Source organism: Microchirus variegatus (genome assembly GCF_963457635.1).
Source record: "Microchirus variegatus genome assembly, chromosome: 20".
Classification (NCBI taxonomy): Eukaryota; Metazoa; Chordata; class Actinopteri; order Pleuronectiformes; family Soleidae; genus Microchirus; species Microchirus variegatus.
In genome coordinates this window covers 18,543,974-18,569,878 of record NC_139821.1, presented here as the reverse complement: position 1 = coordinate 18,569,878, position 25,905 = coordinate 18,543,974, and the positions used below count along the sequence as shown (strand labels likewise).

The 25,905-nt window shown below is 39.5% G+C and overlaps 2 protein-coding genes across 2 annotated transcripts; both read right to left on the bottom strand.

Moving 5' to 3' along the window:
• Positions 1–14,761: 14,761 nt before the first annotated feature.
• On the bottom strand, positions 14,762–19,545 carry LOC310941806 (ankyrin repeat and SOCS box protein 13-like; the record flags this gene model as incomplete). Its single annotated transcript, XM_083907054.1, has 6 exons — positions 14,762–15,058; positions 16,534–16,725; positions 17,339–17,473; positions 17,570–17,726; positions 18,357–18,544; positions 19,503–19,545. The coding sequence occupies 6 exons, from the start codon at positions 19,543–19,545 to the stop codon at positions 14,931–14,933; spliced, it is 843 nt and encodes a 280-aa protein (XP_083763180.1). The 3' UTR covers positions 14,762–14,930.
• A 1,063-nt stretch (positions 19,546–20,608) lies between these two features.
• Positions 20,609–25,823, bottom strand: asb13a.1 (ankyrin repeat and SOCS box containing 13a, tandem duplicate 1). Its single transcript, XM_083907018.1, has 6 exons — positions 25,766–25,823; positions 24,410–24,597; positions 22,291–22,447; positions 22,080–22,214; positions 20,981–21,172; positions 20,609–20,913 (listed from the first exon to the last, which is right to left on the bottom strand). The coding sequence occupies exons 1-6, from the start codon at positions 25,806–25,808 to the stop codon at positions 20,756–20,758; spliced, it is 873 nt and encodes a 290-aa protein (XP_083763144.1). The 5' UTR covers positions 25,809–25,823; the 3' UTR covers positions 20,609–20,755.
• Positions 25,824–25,905: the final 82 nt, after the last annotated feature.

The following is a 25,905-nucleotide window of genomic DNA, read 5'->3' as shown; positions in this document are numbered from 1 at the left end:
GAGTATACAACTACACTTTGAACTCTTACTTAACTATTTGGTATGTGATAAACTACAAATGCATAGGGGAACGTTCAGAACAAGCACATAAAGTGCTCTGTCCTTCACTGTTGAATGTGATCAATCATGGCTGGTTTGATAGAATGACAGCCGGCTAATAGACATGATGTCCCCTGGTGTTGTTTACCATAAGGTTACACAATGAAGTGACAGTGACCGGACGAGCACAGGAGAAAAGAGCGTTTGTTTACAATACAGGCAAGAAGTGAAGCTTCACAAAAATGTCACAAAGTTGTATAAGCACATCATAACATGATTCATTGGGGGGTTTTTTTGCATCCATGTAAAAAGGGATTTTATAATATCTGATCAGATTTATTTAATCAGGTTGGTCTGTGCCTCCAGACCCAGAAACAAGCTTTCATTTGCCTTAAACTGGGGTTTTTCTATTGCCAGGAGCAGGAACCACCAAACCTGGTTATTGGGATCAATAAATCCAAGTCTAATCTAATCTAAGTAGAACTGTTCACACCTGCCATTACAATCAAACACACACTCACATTATGTCTGAGAATGTGAGAATGACATTTCTAAAACGTCTGACTGTAGAAATGTGTGTAACTGAGAGAAAGAGAGAGAAAAAAGACATGAGAGAATGAAAGCTCTACTAACGCCACTGTAACATGAAATAAGTTTGAATCATTAGAAGAATTTGGGTATTGGTATTCATTTTTTAGCGAGTGAGCATGTGCGACGTGAGAGGTTGGGAGGGTTAGAGCTCCTGCAATAAGGTCCTAAATTAAGCTAAATTAATCTATAAAATGGACTAAAAACGAGCAGATTTGTTATATAAACTGTTACAGGAACTGAAGTGAGAAAACAACAACCCCAGAATAAGTAACGTGAGTGTATGAACACCAGAGCACATGGAATTCTCTCAGACTGATTTCCATTAAATAGAGGTACAGCCCAGGGAGGCCCTGTATCACCATTATTATTATTATTATTATTATTATTATTATTATTAGCTAAGATTCATGAAATATTATTTGAATATCGAAAGAACAATGTCACAGGACAACAATACAGAAAAACTATTTGATAATGTCAGTTATTAACATAATATCAAAAACATTGTATACAGTAACTATGTAAGAACTACAAATATATATTATGTTCAAGAAGATTTGAGAATGTTGCATCTTAAAGGTACAGTATGGGTGTTAATGATCAGTAAACTGAGATAGAACAACACTTCTGCACCTCCACAGACTCACACATTTGACTACACTGCATTCACATTCCTCTGCTGGACAAATCACTACTTCAGTACTGGCGACAACTGCCCACACTGAACGAAAACAATCAAAAGAGTCTAAAATGGAGTCACACAATCAATGAAATAAAGCAGGTGTCGGTGTCAACACAGAGTTTCAGCTTTAGCAGGTATTTATATGCAGCCATTTCTAGAAAAGCTAGAAAATAAAGTACTTGTTCAGTGTCATATCTCAAAATATCAAAAATAACGGGACTGGTTATAATGCTGCTTTCTAATATGAAGGAAGAAGTCAAAGAAATGAGGAAAACAGACGTCTGTGAACCCACAAAAAGGCACATTTTGTGAATGGTAAAACACAGCGGAGATGATGGTGGAAGACAGATGTGGACGATTAACACTGTAACTGTAATAATGTATTGATTACTGCAGTAAATGAAAGACTTCTGTGTGCGGTTTCTTAATTGTTTACAGCAGGAGTCCAGCTCGAGGATCCCAGTCAGTCTGTCTGGTCTCCACCCTCATGTCTGCTCCCACGCTTACAGTCAAACTGCTGTGCTGCTATGAGGGAGTTTTATTCACGAGTGTCAGGGCAGCAGCCAGAGTTACACACACACACACACACACACACACACACACACAGAGAGAGAGAGTGCATGGACACTTCAAAGGTAGCTGGATAATGGAGCCATCTGCTTGTATTTAGTGAAGGGATTCCCCTGTCGCAGAGCTGCAGTCGCTCCAGTGTGAATGAAATCAGACGCTCTCCCTTTTCTCTGCCTTTGTCTCTGCAGTGACGCACGTTTCCTCAGCGGTCGCCCACTGGAACGCTCGCTCTGGTTTTTCAGCGACGTCAATCCTGCTCTTCTGTGGAATTATCATCGAGTTCCCACTCGTCCTTGGTTTTTCATGGTAAAACTGAATGAGTGAGCTTCGACTTGTATCCTTGAGCAGGGAACTCCATGTCCTCGCCTGTCCTGTGGCCTGAGGGATTGTTTTCCTTCTCTTGAGGCCCCCGAATCTGAACATAGAGGGAAATGATGTGTCTAGAACAGAGGTGTCCAGATGTTTTCCCTTAGAGAGCCGCTTTGTTATCCAGAGCCCCAGACATGCTCATTCCTTCATTGTCTACCAGTTTATTCTCCACATGCCATCATGCAGCCCCCCAGACATGTTGTGGCCACAAAATAATATTTTGCACATATTGAAATGTGAAATACTAATGTGGAGCCACAAAATAAGCGTAATACTAACAGGTCATCAATAAACACACGTTTATGGCCACACACTTGCATAACACACAGTTTAAGATAGCAACAGGGTAAGGAAGCCTGTTACACAACAGGTTTTTGTGTTTTTTTTTACACTCAACAAAAATATAAACGCACAAAGAAAAATGTGTAGTTATTGTTATGACTAAACAGAGTAACTATCCAAAAATAACAGTACGACTTTATCAATGAAGTGGCTTTAATTTGCGAGCATTTGGATCAATGTCAAAACAAAAGTCCTGCAGTAGTGGCAGGAAGAACACAATGGGGGTCGATGATCCAAGTTCACAAACTTCAATAACGTGCGTGTCCACCATTAGCCTCACGCAGAGCGATACACCGGCTTCATTTAGTTGTGTTGTCACAGCTGTAAACGCTCGACCCAGCACTCAGCATTAGCCAATGGCACTCTCCCTCGTGGTTTGTGACATCTGTGGCAAATTGACAAGTGACAAAAGTCCACATTTTGGTGTGCCCTTATATTGAGCAGACCATAAGGAGTGTCTGTGTACTGGTCACGCATATTGACCACCACTCTGTTTGAGCAAAACAAATAATTCCATAAACAAATGCATCAAGAATCTGAGCAAATGCTATGACATTCTATTTTTGTTCACCATTTCAAGTTTGTGCGTTTATATTTTTGGTGAGTATACATCGAAGCAGAACTATGCAAGATTTTTACCCTAATTCAACAGCTTTGGTCATGGTGATGGTTGAATGTCGTGTTGTGGGGAGACTGGAGGCTGTTTCCACTGCTGTCTGTTAGCAGAAAAACAGCCGTCAGCTGTGAGTTTCTACAACACTGAGAATAAAGCAGTAGTCAAATGTGAATAAATGGCATTGTAAGAGAAAACGATTCTGAAGTGAAACTTGATGCAATATCTCTATTTACACCAAGTGCAAATGTGATTGAACCAATACATAAAAATGACCACACAAAAACTGTATCACAGGAGGAGACAGGTGAAGTCAGTTTTAACCTGATCCTTTTACTGAATAAAAATGACATAAAGATATAAGGCGCCGATTGTAAAGTTGCGCATGCTAAAATAAACAGCAACTTTTTGCAACATTTATGTTTAAAAAAAACATGTGAATTTTTTTAATGTTAGTTTTGACCAGATTTACGGCAATATTTGTGAATTTTGTGATATTTAATATATAAAAAATATAATTTCAATGTTTAATCTGAATAAAAAATCTAAATCTAAATGTTAAATGTTAAATGTTAAATGTTAAATGTTAAATGTTAAATATAAATATAAATATAAATATAAATATAAATATAAATATACATTTAAATCTAAATGTTAAATCTAAATCTAAATCTAAATGTTAAATCTAAATTTATATTTAGCATTTATATTTAACATTTAACATTTAGATTTAGATTTTTTTTATTCAGATTAAACATTGAAATTATATTTTCACAAGAGAAGTAAATATCACAAAATTCACAAATATTGCTGTAAATCTGGTCAAAACTAACATTTAAAAAATTCACATGTATATGATACATGTTTTTTTTGCTAAATGTGGCAAACAGTTGCTGTTTATTTTAGCATGCGCAACTTTACATATAAGGTATATGTATGTAATATACTATTAACGAAAACACATGAGGTTCGCAGGGGATGATGGTGCCAATCCCAGCTGACATAGGGTGAAAGGCAGGGTAAACCCTGGACAGGTCACCAGTCCATCACAGAGCCATAAAGAGACAAATAACCATCCTCAAATCTGCATATTTTTGCATCATTGAAGGAAACCAGAGAACCTGGAGAAAACCCATGCTCATGCAGGGAGAACATGCAAACTCCATGAAGAAAGGCCCTTGTTCTGAATTCTTTAATGTTCTGAAAACTAACAAGAACTTGATCTCACGCACAATAAAAAAAAAAAACAGTGATGTCTGCTTCACAGGTGAATTTATAGGCCAGATGCAGCCAAGCTCTTTCTTCTTTTTCTTCTCCACATGGTTTCACTTCTGTCGTGACTACGACGGGAGCGAAACAGCTGTCGTGAGCACTGAACGTCTGTGGAAATCACTTCATTCACTCTGCAAAAGTAAACCCTGGTGTTCAGGCTCAGGATTCACACCTGAGAAGAAAACAGCAGTGTAATTCATATTTAAAGGTCCAATGTGCAACATTTGAGAGCTTAATATTAGCAGAAATTAAATTAAATAAACAACCCATAGGTACGTTTGTATGAGTCTATAATCACCGTAAAGCAGAAGTTGTTCGGTTTTTCGTAGCCTGCATAGAGGCGGCCATCTTGTCTCCACAGCAGCCTGTAAAAGACTGAATACATGCGCGATGTGTGGAGAAACTTTAACTTCTACTTATTCGGTTTGTAACCAATAAAACTTACATTAAAGGTGCCATATGTAAGAATGTGGCCAAAAACTGTTACTCCATTGAAATTCAAAATACCGAGGTCGTTTAGGTTTCGTTTTCTGACGTAACTGGCAACCCGTGGTTGCTCGGCGGCTGAGACTACACTGACTGCAATGATTGGTAGACGGCGGTAGGTGGCGCCACATGCCAAAACATAAACATGATTTGCAGTCTGCAAAATATTGTTTTTAATGCAAATATTTTGTCTGTACTGTTGTTGTTGGTGAGTTCAGTTTGTTTTATGAACATTATTCCTGGATTTTATGGCCAGTTGCTTTAGATTTATTACAAAATGCACCTTTAATGAGCACAGGTTCCTTTTCATTCACAGCATTTCCACTGATAGGTCAACTAAAGGTTGATAGAGACAATTGATAATTGGTCCAATTTAGTGATTATATCATTTATATCATCAATATGTGACTGCTCACATTACATTTATTATAAACAGTATATGAACACATTTACATGGCACTGTAAAGTAATGACACATCACATTCACTTATTTTGTCACTGTGCTCTGTTCTGAGTTTAACCCTCGTCCATCAAATCCACTCTCCTCGTTTCCTCTCACACTCTTTGTTCATTCGTTGCTGTTATGATGGAGATTTTCCCGACACATGAGAGTAAATCAGCATGGACAGATTTATTAGCCACGACTGGAGAGTGACCACAGTTACAGAAGCTGCTTTTCTCTTTGTCCTCTGAGTCTGAACACATAACATACTGTAGGTACTGATGCTTCAGGCAACTCATTCCTTTATCTATGGCACAACCTAGTGGCTAATAAGAGAAACTGATTTTACAGTTTCCTCAATCCTGCATTTAGGATCCCAATGTGAAAAATACAATATTTTGAACCCATACTTCAGATTTGTACATATACAGTATGTTTCAATTGCAACAGTAATATAAATATAGCCACATATTAAATGTAGAGTATATCAAAGGTATGCAAACTTGAACACATTCTCAGGATACAGTAGATTACAAGTTTTCTTTCTTTAATGTTATTATTCTGCCCCAGTTTGATGTTTGTGAACACAGATGATGTGAAATGATTTCAAACAGGATCTGTCAAACAAAACTATCAGACCTGTATGAGGGAGCGTTCGTGCGTCTACAGCAGGAAAAAAAGAGTCAGACTTTTGTTTGTTCCGTTATATGCTAACCTGTTTGAGGCTGCCTCGCTTTACTCGCGCTATATGTTGCCTTCATTCTTTTCATAAACCAAGACTGATACGGTTCTGGTTCTGACTCTGGTTCCGTTCAGCAGTCTGAGAACCATGGTTTCTGGTAAACCAGCCCACGGTCACACCAGTTTAAGAGGAACCAAAGTGGGAGGACGTTACTCCGCGTTACTCAGGGGGAAGTAAACACAACACCGACAAAATCTCCACGCTAGTCTTCACAACCTAGAATATGACACGCCCACTGGTGATGTCACGGTTCGCCGGGAAGAACCAGGTATTTCTTGGTTCCTTTCGAGAACCAACTTTTCCACTTCCGGACCTGGTTTTTTTTTTTCAAATTGGTTTCAAATTGGTTCAAATTGGGTTTGGGAAGCAGAACCGGCATGGAGCCCTGCCAGTGTGAAAGCCCTAATAGTGTGAACAACGGTTCTGTCATTGATTTGAAAGTAAAGGACATTTGTTTTCATTTCAAACTTACACACTACAGCTTTAATTGCTGTACGTTACCATTATATCACTATTACTGAGTGAAAAAAGAAAAAATATGAATAAAGAATTCAAGGAAAAACACCACCTTCATACAGTACTCTTTCACCTGTACTAGAAAAAACAACAGTGTTCATGTCTAAAAAAAAAAAACATTGTGTTGTACCTTGTCTGAACTGCAAAGCAAAGACACATGTGATGAACTCCTGGAAAAACACAGTCGTAACAGTTACTTTTCAGTTAATATTTTATTCAATAAATCAACATTTCTGTACAGATAAATAGTAACAACTTAAACAGATAAATCAATACATTAACCCTGAAAACACAGCAGCCACTCTGAAGATCAACTTCCTTATTTCTCCTCTCAGATAAGTGGACATACACTGCATACTTGCCCTCCTCTCTGCTTTTTTCCACTCTCTTGAAACCAGTCATGTTTGGCAGAGGTTATTTTCAGCCACTTCATCTAAATCAGGGTCAAACGTTTCATTTAAAAATGGTCTTAAAAGGAACGTTTCACATGAAGAGGAGGTGGAATCCGTGCTCCGAGCTTGTTGTTTACAGACTAAAATTAACTACACGGCATTTTTGTAACAGATGAAAACTGGTCTTAAAAACCATGCTATTGATGAATGTGTGTTGATAAGAACGTACTGACATGATTACGGTGGAGGAGCAGCGTGTTGAGGCCAGCGTCGTGCAGCCTGAGCACGTTCATCTCAGAGAGAGAGCCAGATGTGGAGGAAACAATGCTTTTGAAGGCTTTGTTAGGATGTGTCAGTAAACACAGAGCTGACAGGAGGCTGCAGACTGTGACTGCCTGCTGGCAGCTGCACATTCAGGCAAGAGACGAGTTAGATAAGAATCCTGGAGCCTGACATCAGTAAACTGCACATGGACGGGGTTTAAGTCCAGGACACACTCACCTCTAATCTCTACCACAACAACGTAACAGTCACTTTCTTTCACCCCCTTATGCACATCCTTTTGATAAGGTGCTGCAATGTTTGGTAATTTTTCATTTTCCAAAGTTCCTGTTGCCAGAGGTTTAAGATGCTGATAATGAGCTCTCATAATCCCTTCCATGTTAAAGCTTTGTTTCTAAATCTCAGCAAATACTGTAAGATAAAATACATGGTTTCATGTTATGGGAGCAGAATATTTGTTTCCTTTTTATGAGACTTGTTTTATTTGAAATAGCTGATTAAAGAGGGTAAGAAAAAAGAATACACTAAAATATAGCAAAATATCATAGCATGTCAGTGTTTCTTTTTGTCAAGCACTTTATTAATTTAAAAAACATTTGAGTCTCTCTCTCCCCTGTTTCCAATCACTAGAAAACTGTATTCTAGAACATTTAAGAGTCATTGCACGAGAAAACCAGGCAAAACCAGGCAGAGGTGGGAAGATGGGGGTCAGCCAAATCGGCCCATACTTTGTATGTGAGATAGGTATGTGGAACTATGAACAGCCATATAATTAAAACCCTCCAGCTATTTTTCGTTATGGAGATCTGGGACCCCCCTCCGACACCCTCCGAAATCAGGTTATTTACGGCTGAAAAATACGTTTTGATGGCTACCGTTAGAATTCCGTAATTTGTACATAATGGCATTTCACTCGGAAACAAGGTAACATAAATGGTAAAGAACAATAGGCAATCATGTTCGAAATACGGGTACTTGTACTTTTCTTGATCAATTAAGAGCAGTACAGATATACTAGTTATAGGCATTTACTATAGTATACAGATGGTGTTCATTTATCAACATACTTTGAATCACCAGTGACTGGAGCTCGATTCGTTGTCTTAGTTTCTCAGCGTGTAGCTAGAAACCACAAAAATGTTGGGAAACTAGACTCAAATTCAAAACACCGAGGTCTTTTAGGTTTCGTTTTCTGACGTAACTGGCAACCCGTGGTTGCTCGGCACCTGAGACTCTACTGACTGTAATGATTGGTACGGCGGTAGGTGGCGCCGCATGCCAAAACATGATTTGCAGTTTGCAAAATATTTTTTTTTATGCAAATATTTTGTCTGTACTGTTGCTGTTGGTGAGTTCAGTTTGTTATATGAACATTATTCCTGAGTCTCTGTGACATATTAGGAGGATTTTATGGAGAGTTGCTTTAGATTTATTACATAATGCACCTTTAAATGTGTGATATAGTCCTCAGTATCAGACATGTAAAAGTTATCTCAAGTTATCTTTGTTGAAATCCTCTTCCTCTTCCGACTGATAGGCATCAGTGACTGGTTTTCTGCGGGGAAAAAAGAAGAAAATCCTGTGTCTATAGCCCTCGCAATACTGTAAACATAATAATATATATAAGATAATATTTGTACAAGTGATTTTTATTTATGAGTTGAATTTAAATGAATGTTATAATAATTATTGACATTAAAAAAAGCACAAGCACCATAATCATCAATGACATTTGCAACATCACAGCAAAATAAACAGTTATTAACTATATATAAAAATATATCTATTACAGGACGTACTCAATGAAAATACAAAGAGGTCCAGTTACTAACATTTACCCCCAACAAAGGTCTGGACCTCATAATGTCTAATAGCAGTCAAATCAAATGATTAAAATTAAGTCAACAGTGCACATTCCCATATCATTTCAACACTATTTATTTTAAATTTTCAAAGAAGGTTACTTTTAATATGAAAAATAAATAGCTGTCTTTACTATTACTTCTTAGTTTATTCTTAAAAGTGTGCCGTTGTTGGGCCATGTGATGAGTCGGGGAGATCTGTCCTACTGTTCTCTCAATTCAGACTCCTCAAAGGATCTGTGTTTGGTCTCGTCGTGACACTTAACATTCCCACTTTTGATCGTTTCACAACGTATGAGACACAAAGGTTTGGTACTTGCTGTTGGAAGAACCAACATATATTGGTCTGTCCATTCACTTTTAAATGTTTTCTGTATCAAATTTCCTTACTTTCAAGCAAGCCGCGTCTTCTCATTCCCGCATCTCTCTTGAGGTTTGAGTGACGCTATAATCATGCTAACTAGATTAGCTGTGCCTGCAGTCTGTGGCCGCGACCGCCGGGAGGGGAAAAACAGACATTGATCCACGAAGATTATTACGTTTTTGCATTCATTTATCAGAAGTTGGTCAAATAGAAGAAGCTGAACAAGTTCCTTCTACACAGTCTTCATCACATTCTTGATTCTGAGGTTTTCTGATGATATAACAGTGTGTGGAAGCAGGCTGCAGAAGATCACACTCTACAGAGCAAAGAGAGGCCTCCACCAGTCAGTCTGAGACAGGATCTCACTGCAACCACTGCAGCAGGGACAGGGACAGGGGAGGCCAGGCCTGCACTGGCCTTCAGCTCCACATGACCCTGCTCCAGACACAATCTAACAAACTAAGGCATATTATCCACGGTCTATCCTGACCAACAGTGGCCTACAAAAAACATTATTACTTCTCATACCATCCAGACCAAATGGAGCACAGCTGAACTCAAACTTTGTGAGTGAAGGAAAGATGATGTGTTATTGTTGAAGATCACTGGGCTAAAACGGCTTAAAGTTACTATATGCGTTTGGTCTGAGGAGAAACAGGGAAAGACTTCTTGGAAAAGTGCCATCCTGCGTTGGCCTGATTGAACCTCCATGGGTATATTAAAGTTATGAAACCTTAAAAATGGTCAGAGGAGGAGCTAAGGAATAACTTTGAACAGGGTTCCCACACCTTGGTTGACATCAAAAGGACTTTTCAAGGACTTTCCAGAACAAATTTCCTCAAATTTAAGGAGTAAATGTGTCTGACACAGACATATTTCAACAGTGTAGAGAGAAAGAGAGTGTCCAGTGTCCAGAACAACGTTTGTTCCGCATAGACCTAATCTACATACATCAAGCAATGCAGGGCGCATGAAACAGTAGGTGGCGTCAGAGCAAACAAGGGCTGTCAATCTGCGGCTGGAGACATTTACCCAAATATCAACTGAACTTCTTCCTTGCTCAACATTCAAGCACTTTCAATGAGCCATGTCTACTTAGGGTGAGTTTCAAAAACTTTAAAGGGCCTTGAATTTTTTTTTATTCCATCCGTTCAAGGATTTCAAGGACCCGCAGGAACCCTGTATGAACTACCCGGAGCAACTGAGCAATGACTTCAAACACATCCTCCTGCAAACACCAGTAGTTAGCTAAGCTCCCTGGGCAGCAGCAAAAATGTAATCAGATTATTAACGATTTTAACTACATGCCTAACCCCATCATCCATAATGCTCATCATTTGAAAGTCCTGAGTGTAGACCAGAGGTTTGCAACATTATTTATCCAGAGGGCCACACCGACCATTAAACCAATCTCAATATTTATATTTTTAAAGTAAAAATGCTGTAAAAATACGAATTTGTTTAGGCCTTGGCATGTAACCTCAATCGGACATTTCCTTTCCTGTGAACATTTCAAATGTAAATTACGTTTCACTAGTTTAATGCTCTTAATGTAATCAAAAACATGTTTGGTCCGTGTTGGCAGTAACTTTGTAAAGCTCTCCACAGATCACGGGCACTGCCTCTTATTGTCTCACCATATCAGACTCTGAACCAGCGAGACGTCCACTCATGGTTAAAAACATGACATTACAAAGCAGGTTTTCCGTTCTGAGGCTGTTTCTCACCTTAGTTCTGTCGCCATTGCTAATATCACATCATTCACCTGTTACCTGAGCTTAACTACAATGTTACGGGTTAAATAAAACTAGTTTTAGGGTTGGTTTCGAGGCCAGACTTTGCCCCAGGTCTGTATGTTGACCATGTGTGTTATACAATAGTATAGTATATAGTAAGTGGATGCGCTCCGTTTTTTGGATAGCCACTAGGGGGCAAAAAGGACTCATTTTGAATGGATGTCTGTGGGAAATGCATTTTGAATTCTCATTTGATATATTATATCAGTAAATACTTTCCTGAGGAGTTAATGGCACGGCAAATACGAGGGGACACCAGTGTGATTGACAGCCGTATTATCAATAGGTGACTGGCTGCAGGTGAACATTTGCAACAGGAAGTCTATGTCCATCTTTATATGGTCCAATAGGGAGCTGACATCGAATGAGAGCAGTAGGGCACAACTGGACAGGGGTCACCGAACCATACACACTCACATTCACCCCAACGGTCAATTTAGAGCCTCCAATTTATCTAGCATGAATCAGGATGTGTTTGGACAGTGGGAGGAAGCTGGTTTACCTGCAGAAGAAGAGCAAGTGAATTCACACAGAAAGATCCACAGCTGAAAAAAGACTCTAATCTGTGAACTTCATACTGTGGACCTGCTAAAATGTCCTCACCATGATTTTGAGCCAAAATCTGTCCTCAGGACCATATAAGGAGATGAAGTTGAAGTTGAACTGCATGAGTTTACCAAGTTGGTTCCACTGACCTCATCATAAGTCATCCATATCATATCCATCCACATCTACAGCTTGTTCTCCCATGTGTAATTGTGTATACGACGACTAAACTGATTCAATTCTTTTTTTTAAGTGTCTGTCTTTGTTTGCGTTCCCAAAAAAGCTTTGCAATTTCTCTGAGCTCACGCACTAATATTACAAGCACGCAGTTCTCTCCTGTTTATATTCATCTGAATGTCAGACATTAATAAATGCCATTTAAGACTTTTACAGCGGCACTTTAAAAGTTAACATTACACGTGCAGACTGCAGAGCAGCAGTGAGAGTAAACAGGCGGTCAGTTATCTTCTACTATGGCACAGTAGAACTGTGAAACCTACCCAAGCTTATTTTTGTTCCATTTAAAGCTCAAATACACACAATCAGGCCACAAATGCAGCGGCTCCAAAATTGTTTAACCTGAATACAATGGCATGGCAATGTATATACCCTGACAGAATTTATGATTTTTGGCCATTTGTCAGCCATCTTCAGGAAAGTGATATAATATCAAAGGAATTGAGAATGCCAATCAGCAGTTTTCGAACTCTAATTAAGAAGTGGAAAATGAGGGGTTCTGTTGAAACCAAACCAAGGTCAGGTCGACCAAATAAAATTTAAGCCACAACTGCCAGGAAAATTGTTCGGGATTTAAAAAAAAATGTGGTGTTGCTGTTTCAAGATGCACAATAAGGAGGCACAAGTAGGAACAAAGATGGGCTGTATGGTCGTGTTGCCAGAAGAAAGACATTACTACACAAACGCCAAAGTATCCCGCTTACAATACACCAAACAGCACAGAGACGAGCCTCAAACCTTCTGGCACAAAGTCATTTGAAGTGATGAGACCAAAATTTAAGTTTTTGACCACAACCATAAACACTACATTTGGAGTGGAGTCAACAAGGCCTATGATGAAAGGTGCATCATTTCTACTGTGAAACACAGTGGTGGATCACTCATGTTTTGGGGATGTGTGAGCTACAAAGGCACAGGACATTTGGTCAGAATTGATGGTAAGATGAATGCAGTAAGTTATCAAAAAATACTGGAGGAACATTTGCACTCATCAGCCCGGAAGCTGCACATGGGACGAATTTGGACATTCCAACATGACAACAATCAAAAAGTTGTCCTGTAATTGGCTACAGCAAAATAAAGTGAAGGTTCTGGAGTGACCATCTCAGGCTCCTGACCTCAATATCATTGAGCCACTCTGCAGAGACCTCAAACATGCAGTTCATGCAAGACAGCAAGACAATTTCCAGCAACTGCAGGCTTTTTGCCAGGAAGAATGGGCAGCTTTACCATCTGAGAAGATAAAGAGCCTCATCCACAACTACCACAAAAGACTTCAAGCTGTCATTGATGTTAAAGGCAGAAATACACGCTATTAAGAACTGGGGTATGTAAACTTTTGATCAGGGTCATTTGGATAGTTTGTGCTGTGATTAAGATTTATAAAGAGTAAACAGTTGTTTGACAGTAAATGGCTTCAGCCAACTACTAACCATGGGTGACAGAAAAGTTTGTGTGTTTTCATTCATATTCTCTGAAAATTTTTTAAGAAATCATACATTCTGCCAGGGAATGTAAACTTATGAGCACAACTCTACATGCTTGAACTGTTACTGGCATCATATCTTGGTGTTTTAGTCCAAATTGATCAAATCAATTAAATTAAATTTCAGTCTGACTTATTGACTGCGATGGTAACTACCACAAACAGAACTGTAATGTCCATGAGAGCTTTCTCTACAGCTGCCTGTCTCTCTCTCTTTCCTCAAACATATCAGTGAAAGCACTGACCTCCCCACATTAAACACTCTCAACAAAACATACCTCTTTAGAACTGCCTTTAATTTGTAAAAACTCATTTTATCTGCGTGTGTATTATCTTCCTGTGCTGGATTTTGTGACTTTTAAACATACAGTACGTAAAGTGTCTTTGAGTATCCTGTAAAAGTGCTATATAAATATAATACATGTATTACTGTTATCATTATCATTATAAGAGAATTTCACAGGTGTGCCACAAGAGAGTAAAGTGTCAAGCAACACTTGTATCTCTTAAAAAAAATTAATATCTGTCGTTCAACAAAGCTTTCATGCTTTTTAATGCCAAAGTATATTGCACTTCATTCCTTAGGTCACACTGGATTCCTCAGACTATGTTCAAGACTAAGCTCGACTTAGATCTGTCCATCACTCGCTGCTTGTGGTGAACATCATTCTGAGTGATGATGTCATTCGCTGCACCGTAGCTCTACATTTTATATGTTTAAAAAAAAAGTGATTCAGTGGTTTTTACGAGCTGAAGAGACCCTGTATAATATGTTTGAAAAGAATCAGCTTGTGAGTGAAAATGGCTGAAAGCATGTGGTGTGGCTTTTTATGAGTAAGGAACAGCATCCAGCATGTTACTGTTAGAGCCAAAGGAAACATATAATTGTATATTCTAGTGAGTCATGCAGAAAACATCTTAAAATGAGAATCGTGGGAGAATCTGGGCACAGAACTGAAGAAGTGTTCCAGTCCAGGTAATTGAAAACTGCACAGACTAATAAATGCTCGTGTTGGCATGAAAGAAAAGATTCTTGAATCTAATTAGTATCACGTATGTTAGTGTGCATGTGAATCAAATGTACAAAGTTCTAACAGGCAGATATAGCACATAAAGTTTAAGACTTGCTCTTTGTCTTTGAAATATCTTTCACATAAAATCTGAGTTTTAAATAAGAAGCTTGTCAGAACACAGTGTTTGACACTAACCTATTCATTTGTAATACAGTGCTTTGCAGCAGCTCTGTCAACCTGCAGTCTTTTTTTTTGAGTGTTGATCCTCCGGCCTCTTCCAGGAAGCTCTCACTGATAGCAGAGGAAGCTGATGATGAGTTTTGGTATGTCCAGCTGACCTATGACCTTCACTGCACTGGTGCCCAGCCTCTTCCTCACTGCCAGCCTGCTGAGCTGCTGCAGATTCATGGGAGTGGCTGAAGATGGGAAACGACACATTGTTGATGTTGATTACAGTACAGTAATTAGGGCTGGACAAATAATCAAAATTTAAATTTGAAACAACACAATTAGCAAATTGGGAATGCAGATTGATCGATTTTACAGTGTTCTGTGCCCGTTTAAAAAAAAATGCAGTACACAAATGTTAGAAACAGTTTATCTTTAAGTTTCCATCCTTGCATTAGATGGAATTTAATTAGGTAAAGCTCCATCTTGTTTTAAATCTATAAGGCCCGACCGGGTCATGCCAGGGTCCTAACTTCAATTTTATCATACACCCCTTTTAATGTCAGTCTGAGCAGACACTACATAACCCAATCTAAGCAAACCTGCAGTTTGCAATTCCACACAGATGTTTCAGTCCAGTTGGTGGCATTCTACTGTTTTCATCCAAAGAGACAGCAAAGAAGATGGTGACTGAATACACAGGCATAGAACACTAGACTGATGCAGACCCTCATTTATTAAGTATGAACATAAACCTAAGATTGTATGCTCATGTGTTAATGCAAAGTGGCTCTTTGTGAACGTGGAGCATGGCCAGTGTGACCCACCTACAGTGGCCCTGAGGTGCAAAACACAAACGCAAATCACAAAACACAAAAACATTAACTCAAAATCGAAATACAAATCACACAACGCAAACATAAAAGCAGAAACAAAAAGCGACCGCCTGAATGTGTAAGTAGTGCAGAAATAAACGTTAATGCCTATGCTGAAACCATCACATTTACAATCCAAAAAGTTAATTAACATCTCTTAAAACTTAGTCGTACTCTTGATAATGAGTTGAAATTATGTAGTAAAAATGTGTAAATGTCTGTGTGTGTGTGTGTGTGTGTCACAACTAGCAGTTTTGTACCAGATGTGCAGAAAGTGCCCTGACTAATACTTAACAATACAAAGGCATACATCATTTTAGCCTGATCCAGACCAGGCTAAGGCCACAGGATAAATCTCCCTGCTAACTTTTGTCATAACATATCCTGCCTTCCCCTATCCTGCTTTCGAACAACCAGATCAAAGATAAATTAAGCCAGGATAAGCAACATAGCACGGCTTAATCCCTTATCTTAGTTTTGTGCAACGGGCCTCAGGTGTCCTCTGTATCATATCATCATGAGACTGAGATATAGATTTTCTTTTTACACATGCACACATTTAAGTATTGATCGATTGAAAAAAACATTGGTTTAGTAATTCGACCAATAACAGGCATTAAAGAACTGGCAGTAGAACTGGTCAGGATCATTATATGACACACATTTGCTCACATTTCACATTGGGAAACTGCTATATATTTTATGGAGGTGAAAAATGTGTCTTTCTTGCCACCTGCTGGTGCTACAATGACACTGCACTATTGTGCAAAACTGCAGACACAACCTGGCTGCTTTAAGAGGAGTAACCTGTGTTTAACATGCAGTGATGACTTTTAAGAATGACCTACTCTCATAGAACTTGAGGCAGGTGGCGGAGGGAGATCCTGGTGTTGTGTAGTCTACTGGTTTCCTGTTCTGCTGATCTCTGGCGTGGATGTTGGCCCCGAACACCACCAGCGTCTCTATCATCTCCAGCTGCATGTTTTTAGCAGCATGATGCAGTGGAGTTTCATGGAACCTGGCAGAATTCACTTTAGCACCTGCATGTTGAAGGACGTGTCAGTGATTAAAGCTGAAATGTAAAGGTTTTTGTTTTAAACTGATTACACGGTGTAATAGGAAAAGAAAGGTAACACCATCAGTGTTATATTGGTTCCCTTGTAATTAAGGTTGCAACAAATACAAATGAATAGATAATTAATCAGCAACTAAATTAATTATCAAATAACATTCACTGTTAAATAATCACTTCATTTATTTGGGTGTTTTACAAGTTAGAACACATGAATATGTTCTAGTTTCTTTGCTCCTTTATGACAATGAACTGAATATTTTTGTGGACACAATTTTTTTTAAACCATTTTAAGGAACAAATGAGTCAATATTCACTATATTATAGCTTTGGCGTGTTACTAAAATAGGAATTACTATAATCTAATTAAACAATTACACTTTAAAGATCGGAACTTTATTTAACCAGAAAAAGTGAGAATAAAAATCTCCTAACAGAGGGTTACAGATGGTCAGAATCATAAAATACAAAAATGTTCAATAAATATAAAGCACTATTTAGATATATGTAATACAATAAAACCTAGAAAAAGTCTGAGTGTAGTAAACATACAAGCAAGTGACTGATCAAACTTCACTCACCTGCATTGAGCAGCACTTTAACACAGTCTGTCTTCTTGTTCACACAGGCTACATGCAGCGGGGTGCCATAGTAAAGGTCGTACGCCTCCAGAGAAGCTCCCGTGGCAACCAGGAGCTTAACACAGTCAGAGTTACCTGGAACGAAGTTTGTGGCTTATAAAATGAACATGAGAAAAGAGAAATAGAGTGAACATGATTCAAAGCTCTGGAGGTGACCTGAGGAACACTCACCTCCCATGCAGGCCTCGTGGAGAGGTGAGGCCGTGCGTGAGGTGAGAGCGGGGTTGGCCTTGGCACCGTGATCCAGCAAGAGTTTCACACACTCCAGACTTCCAGCTGAACTCGCTTCACACAGTGGAGTGCTGCCGTCCACGTTCCTTGCATCCACCTGATACACACACACACACACACACACACACACTGCAGCGACTTCCTTCAATATCACAGACACGCTACTCATTCCCTTCATTTGTCACTGAAACCTAGAAACAAAATTACTTTTACATCCTTCCACTTATTTATTTTAGTTTTCTTATGTATCTGTTCACTGACTCTTAGTGTAAGGGCTGAATAATTTTTATAAATTCATCTTAAGAATTTTGAGGGATAATTCTATATGAATTTTTTAAACATTCCATTAAAGAAAATGCACATTTTAGCATATTTCCATCCACTGTTGTTAAGACGATACGGGCCCTTTGGCCATTTTCACATATTTTAACAAAGAAAGCATAATGGAACTCAGCCATCTGATTCTTTACACCTGACATAAACAAAGAGCACCAGTAAATGTTGACACATTTTCATTATTGCTTCCAAACTATTATCATAGTAATAATACACACATTTCTCCTCTCGTCTACCATTTCTCCAGGGCAGTGGGTCATGTTTTAGTCACATCATCCTTGATTCTGTTTCAACTTGTTGACATTTACCTTTTATCAACCTACTGAACTTTCCTCTACCTCATGTGTGTAAAAAAAATGTATGCTAGAAACATTTCCTGTGTAAAATTTACCTGGGCTCCTGCGTCCAGAAGCAGCCGCACACACTGGGCCTGGCCACGGACGCAGGCCTCGTGCAGCGGTGTGATGGAATCCACTGCCACCACATTGACTGAAGCGCCGCTTTGAATGAGGCGCTGCAGCTGGGAGACCTGGCCGAGGTAGGCCGCCTTGTGCACCTCTGTTCTCTCCGACCAGCTGCCTGCAGCAGAACACTCATACAGTGGTATGCATGTGTAGGCACAGTGGTGTCAATTTGAAATGTTATTAGTAAATCACAATGGCAAACATTTAGGATACAGATTCAGCATGAATGACTGAACAGGTGATTGTTTGCCAGCATTTGTCTGTCTTTAAGCAGCGTAACCAAAAAGTTAAGGACATATTCTGATATAATTTTCTGGGGATAGAGGTTATTATGGTCCAAGGATGAAATTACTAGAGTTTCTGTCATGCTCTGGATTCATCTTTTGGGAGAGACACATGAGCAACACTGGCAGAGATATGCACTCTTGGGCTTTCTCCAGTTTTTCTGTTAATAGGAATTATTTTCTTTGTTTCCTCTTTTAACATACTCAATACTCCATGTTCAAAGTTACTTAAATCACCTTTCTGCCTCATTGCTGATGCTCAGTTTGAACTTCAGCTTCCAAGTGATTGGCACAGATAGTTAAATAGATAGATGAAGCAGGTGAACAGGTGAACCATGCAAAGAGGCCAGTGACTGTATAATAACTAATAAAGTATAAACCTTGCACACCACTCACCACTTTTCATTAAATTGGAAATTTAATTTGTTGTTTTAGAAAGAGAGAAAAGTGGACTGTGAAGTAATGCTGTAATATATATGTGCAGACCACGTTATGAACATTGTGACATGCTTTAAAAAAATGTGAATAACATGCCTTTTACCACAACAGCCAGTTTGACAGGTTTAAGCAGGAAAAGCACAGGTGTTGCTGATAACATGAACCATCGTTGTATTCAGTTTAAGTCAATCAGTAGCAGCAGAACATTGAGAATAACACACGGGATAATAACTAAATCGTGTGGACACAGTTCCACTGCCGCTCACTGGCACACAGTTAGCTCGCCGGCAGTCAAAAAAAGGAAAAGCGACTATGTTAAATGTCCATGTTGTTCCCATTTCACGTACTCACCAATGTCCCCCACGAAATATGAGTGACTGCTTTCAATTTCCATCCTCCGCTGTGTTTTAAACACGTTGAATATTAGCCGTGCTAGCGCTCACACTGACGTTAGTAAACAACCACGTCCTGACAGCGTTTACGTCACATGCAGCCGGAGTCACGTGGTATGACCTGACAGCCAAAGAGGATTCTGGGAAACTGGGTTCACAAGAAAGGGGAAACTGGAGTCTCTTGAGAAGAATGCAACATTTATTCTTTATCAGAATAACCACTTTATATAATTTCACTGATGTCGCTTTGATTGATATCATTATTATAGGATTAGCGCAGTTTTTTGTTGAATGAACAGTACTGTGTAGACATCTTAGGACACCATTAGATGTGTTATTTTAGCAATGCTATAACGACAATAGAGGATTAGTATTTTACTGGAACACATCCAGAAAATATGTATGTAATAAAAAAAACCATCCTGTGTTATCTATGCTTACACTTGAACACGTAAAAAACGTCTATTACACCAGGTTTATTCAAGACATTCTTGAGCATTACATACACACGTTGCATGAGTTAAACTCATTGACATCTCGCTATAAGACAAATTCCAATGATGATGAATTTGACAGAAAAAAACAACAAGCTGTGCCTGAAACTTTTGCACAGCACTGTAAATATAAACTTACCAAACAAGGCAGCAGTAGACCAACAGCTCTGGTGTCCCTGTGAGATAAAAACACTGATTTTCTCTATGGACTTTGGTGTGGGAGAGTAAGAGGTTTACAAACTTCAGTTACCAGTCAGTATATTCCTTGCTGAGAGCCAGAGTGTATGTCAGAGGCTGGTTCTCAGTGGTGAAGTCAGTGCTGTGAAATACAGTAGCTGTGTCCAATTTCACGATCTGCATCCTACCTCAGCTTTATTCAGCGACTGGAGGTTGTCAAAAGCGTCAGTGGCACGACTAGGACCTTGTGGATCCCCCAGTCCACCGTTTGCAATGAAAATCAATATGAGAACATGCAAAAACAGACAATTGTGTCGTGGATGTTTGTTTATGTTTGTGTCAAAGGATTTCAAACACTGAAAATGCAAATGAACACACTGGAGATTAGTGGTGGAGGCAGCAGTGGATGTGAAATCCTGTGAACTCACTATCACTGTTTTATTGCGATATCATGATGGAATTTTAAGCTCATGTTGCCCAACAGACAAAAAAAAAAAAAAAAAAATCATATTTAAAATCAAATGCCAGTGAAGGAATCCACTCATGTGTTGCTCTGTGTTGATGTGGGATGGTCACAGTACTGCAGGTAGCTGTGGATGCGGGGGGACACGGCCAGCTGACCTATGACCTCTGAGGCTCTGAGGCCCAGCGTCTTCCTCATCGTGATCCTGCACAGCTGCTGCAGACTCAGAGGGTGACCTGAGGACAGAGGATGAGCTGATGAACAATGTCATCTTCTTCTTCAGACGCAAACTTGATTATTTACTTTGATAATGCAGAAGGCAGGAGTGTGAAGGGGTCTCAGGCGTGGTGTAGTCCACAGGTTTTCGATCCACGTTGTCGCTGGCGTGCACGTCGGCTCCAAACTCTATCAGCAGCTCGATCATGTCCACGCTGTCGATCTGTGCCGCATGGTGTAAAGCTGTCTCGTGGAACTTCACTGAATTCACATTTGCACCTGCAAGAGGTTCATTGTAAGAACTTTGAAATGACCTGGATGCAGTTCAGGTAATTTTTTCACAATTCTTGTTTGAATATAAAGTTCTCTGTCCGTCTGGAACTCTACTGCTAGGATTTAGAACCTCACTAGAAAAACACAGATCTTGGACACCTGTCACTTTCAGAATTGGAAGGTCTAATGCACATGTGTCAAACTCAAGGCCCCAGATGTGGCCCGTCCCATCATTTTATGTGGCCCGCGAGTGATTAATTGGTCTTAAAAATCTGTGTTAAAATAGGTCAATGCTGCTTTAAGGCGTGCGTTGACCATGAACTACATTTCCCACAATGCATGGCGATTGTGGTACCCACAAAGTGACGGCCCCTCCACTCGATCGCAGTGTATCATTGTATATGCATCATGCGATGAGTGAAATTGAATAAGTAATAAATACAGAAAGTTATTTAGCAATATTTTAGCTAGTAGTAGAGTAGTTACCTTTATTTTACATTATATTTGGTTATGTTTAGTTACATTTATTCTGTATGACAGTTACATCTGGCCCTTTGAGGGTAACCATTATGCTGATGTGGCCCTCAGTGAAAATGAGTTTGACACCGCTGTTATAGAGCTTTACTTGGACAAGCTCCTTCTTAAATTACACATCCACCCGTTCCCTCAGGTCTTCAGGTCAGACACTTTTAGTTGTTCCCAAATCAACCTGTGGGACCAGAGGGGATTCAGTGGCTCCCAAACTGTGGAACGTTCTGTCTTTAAATTGTTTAAATGCGTGTGAATTATTTTAAAAAGCAGCTAAAGACTCTTTTATTCAAGCAGGCTTTTAGTTAGACGATGGTTTTTATAGCTTTGAGTTTGTTTCTTAGTTTTTTAGTTGGTCTGGCTCTGCTCGAAATCATCCTCTGACCTGCAATAAGCAGCTCCCTGACACAGTCCACGTTGCCTTTAGCACAGGCGATGTGAAGCGGTGGACCGAAGTGGACATCATACGCCTCCAGCTGGGCACCGCTGGCTATCATCAACCTCGCCACCTCTGCGTTACCTGAGGGGAGTGAAGGAAAGTTGTATTCACAGTGATATGGAACATGACCGGCTGCAGTGCTGCTCATGTGTGTTACCGTGGATGCAGGCTTCGTGCAGTGGTGAGGCGGTCAGAGCTGTGAGGGACGGGTTAACGTTGGCTCCGTGCTCCAGCAGCAGCTCGGCACACTCCAGGCTGCCGGAGCTACAGGCGTGACAGAGAGGGGTGCTGCCGTGGATGGTGCGCACATCCACCTTCAAGGAAACACTCATTTAGTGTAACTGAGACCAAGACATGACCTGAGAGACCACATAAGAATTAGCATCAGCTCTAAAGATTCAATATCCACCAGGCTCTATTTAAAGCTACAGTGGATACAGTTTGGTGTTGATATTATTATCCTGCTTTTATTTGGTTGTCTTGAACAGAAACAGTTATTTTCTACCATTTTATCCTCTGCATAAGGGTCGAGGGGGGAGCTGGATCCAGTCTCAGTAGGGTTCACCTTTTTTTCTGAATAAAGGCTCTAGGCCAGGGGTTCTCAAAGTTTTGATACCTGAGGGCCAATTTAGGAACCCAACATTGGACTGAGGGCCACCAAAGGAAAAAAACAGGAAAAAAAAAACAGAAAGAAATTCCATTTGTAATCATTCTAATGACCAGATTGCAGTTCTACAGTTTAGCGTTAAGTAATATAAGCGTTGATATAATGTAATTTAAGCATTAATGTAATTTAAGCATTAATATAATAACGCTTTATAATTAACTATAATTACCCAGTATTTTGACCATTGTTCTTACCTTCTAATTACAGGTTAATACCAAGTAACACATTTCTGTTACCATATATTTACTGGGTAAATAGCTAGTAATTGGGGGCTGTAGCTACCTGCTTATTACCAGCTTATAACACAATAATACACTAAAATTTACCATATAGAAACCAGGTAAATACCCAGTATTTTTGTTTACAGTTATTGGTCTGTATCCAGTAATGTCCAGAAGCTTAGTACCTCCTGGATTAAAACTATCAACTGTAATTCATTGCGGGCCGCCAGAAATGTTTCTGCGGGCCGCCAATGGCCCCCGGGCCGCACTTTGAGAACCAATGCTCTAGGCGGAATAAAGTACAGCTAACTTTAAACCTTTAAGGTACGCACCAAGAAACAAGCAAAGGAAAAATTATTTATTTGCATTTTTTTTTTTTTTTTTTTATATTTTATTTACTTATGATAACAATAACGACAATCCAATCCATTTTTTTTATTAGGTGGGAAATTAATGCTGACCACTGCTCCACTATGTGGTCCTGAACACAGATAATGTGACATCATTTTCAAATCCTTCATCTGATCTGTCAGGCAATACTATCAGACCCACACGTCTGGACAAGCTTTTAGAGTAGCAGAATCCACTTTTCATGGGCACCTTTTCCCCTTTTGTGTGCATCTCACTTCACGAGACAATGTTTCTGTCTTGATGTAAAACCTAGAACTTCATGAGTGCAGCACAGGAGAGAGTCCTGTGGAGCTGATAGAAATTATTTATCAGCTAATTTGTTTATATTTCAAAGTTTACTTTTGCTTTTCATACTTTTAATACACTATTTTTAACATGCAGGACCACGGTTGGTGTAGTGGTTAGCACTCTGGCCTTTGCAGCAAGAAGACCCGGGTTCCTGGGTTCGAGCCCCGTTTGGAACATTTTCGGAACAAGGGTCTTTCTGCATGGAGTTTGCATGTTCTCCCCGTGTGTGCGTGGGTTTTCTCCAGGTTCTCCGGCTTCCTCCCACAGTCCAAAAACATGCAATATGGGGATTAGGTGAATTGGTCACTCTAAATTGACCATAGGTGTGAGTTGTTTGTCTATATGTGGTCCTGTGATGGACTGGTGAACTGTCCAGGGTGTATCGCCCTATGTCAGCTGAGCCTCTGGTGGAGGATAAAGCGGTAGATAATGGATGGGATATTGAATTTAAAAGTTATTCTGGGAAAAAGCACTCACAGAACTTTTTCCGGCCCTTTTATGGTTAAAATAATAATATATTTTACCTGGTGAAAACCATATTTTTAACTGGATCATTGATGAACATTTGCTTTAGCTCCATACTCACAGGTTTTTAACGTTGTACAGACACAGATGTTTGAAATTGAATTCCCCACATCCAAAACAATGTCTGGATATTTCCAGAGAGTAGGTGTAGGTTTAATCCCCACCTGAGCTCCAGCCTCCAGCAGCAGCCGCGCACACATCAGGTGACCCCGCAGACAGGCCTCATGGAGAGGAGTGATGTTGTCCAGCGTTACCATGTTGACCGAGGCTCCGCTCTCCATCAGCTGCTTCAGCTGCAGGACTCTGCCCTGAGAGGCAGCCATGTGCAGCGCAGTATGGTCTGCCCACAAACCTTTTCACACACACAAAACTAAGGTTTAGGGTTGCAAAGGGACGCAAAAATTCCTGGTACATTTATTACATCGGATTATACCAAATTGGAATGGGAATTTATGGGAATTAATGAGAATTAACTGGACATTTCAGATAATTTAAAGAAACAAATCAGGTAGTGGTAGAAAATGGATTCAAGATTATGCTACAATATATTATTTACCAACTATATATTCAAAATGTCTTTATTATTTATTCCCGTTAAATTCCCATTAATTCCCATGGAAACTAATGTTATACTGTATAAACACGAGCATATGAACACCAAGCTTTGTGCAGTTTTTTCCATCATTTTTTCTGAGGAACTGCGTTTAGGTCTATTTGTGGTTCTGGTTAAGGTTAGGGATACTGCTTGGGTTAGCCTAATAAGAATAACACACACCAGCCTGTGTGTGTTCCAGGTATTATTCATGTTTTCATGTTGTGTTTACACAGTCACATTATCGGGACATGTCCTCCATTTGGGGAACATTTTTAGGTGGAGACATGTTGTAGGGTTGGATGAGGTTAGGGTCCATGTTTTGACAGTAAAAGTAGGTCAAAGTTAGAGTTAGTCTCCAGTATTGTTGGGACTCAGTATCGGCCAGGAACTGTATCGATCCAATACTGGTCAAAATCAATGGATCGGATATCGGACAGATACAAATGAAGAATCAGATACAATCCAAACATCCTATATACCTTCACTATGCACATACTGTAAAAAACAACTATAAAAATCAGCAAAACCAATATTAAAATACAGAATTGTATTTTGTTGCATCGCGTCTGCTGTATTTTGCAGTTTATTTTGATGCAATTATTGGTTGGGTATTTCGGTATTTTATTTCAACATACATGTACAATTACAACACATATTACACACGTGCGTGTTATGTATACATTATCTAAAAAAATTATCAATCAATGTATCAAATTATAACTGCTTTGTCTCATTCATCTTGACAAAAACATGCAGATACTACAAAAGTACTAAAAATAGCTTATTTAATGGCAAGCTTCACTTATTTGAACGTATTTGGCGAGTTAGATGTGTATATTGTATGGGTTTACATGAGTGAGTGTATAAATGTGACATTATGATACAACAGCACTGTAAGCGGCAGCTGCGACTTTCGCTGACTCACCAATGTCGCACAGAAACGAACGGCGAGCTGCAGTCACCTCCATGTTTGACTGCTGTAATGCCACCATGCGCCGACAGAGGGCGCGACCCGGCGAGGACGAGCACTAAAGGCCTTTAGCGTGTGACGGAGAGACCGTAAGG

What these genes read in the sequence shown, in the direction of transcription:
- asb13a.1 (XM_083907018.1), bottom strand. Translation starts at nt 25,808, where the DNA reads ATGGAGGTGACTGCAGCTCGCCGTTCGTTTCTGTGCGACATTG. An exon ending in TGCTGGAGGCTGGAGCTCAG is followed by an intron (nt 22,448 to 24,409) that starts GTGGGGATTAAA and finishes GTTTCCTTGAAG; the next exon opens with GTGGATGTGCGCACCATCCA. An exon ending in GCACGAAGCCTGCATCCACG is followed by an intron (nt 22,215 to 22,290) that starts GTAACACACATG and finishes CACTCCCCTCAG; the next exon opens with GTAACGCAGAGGTGGCGAGG.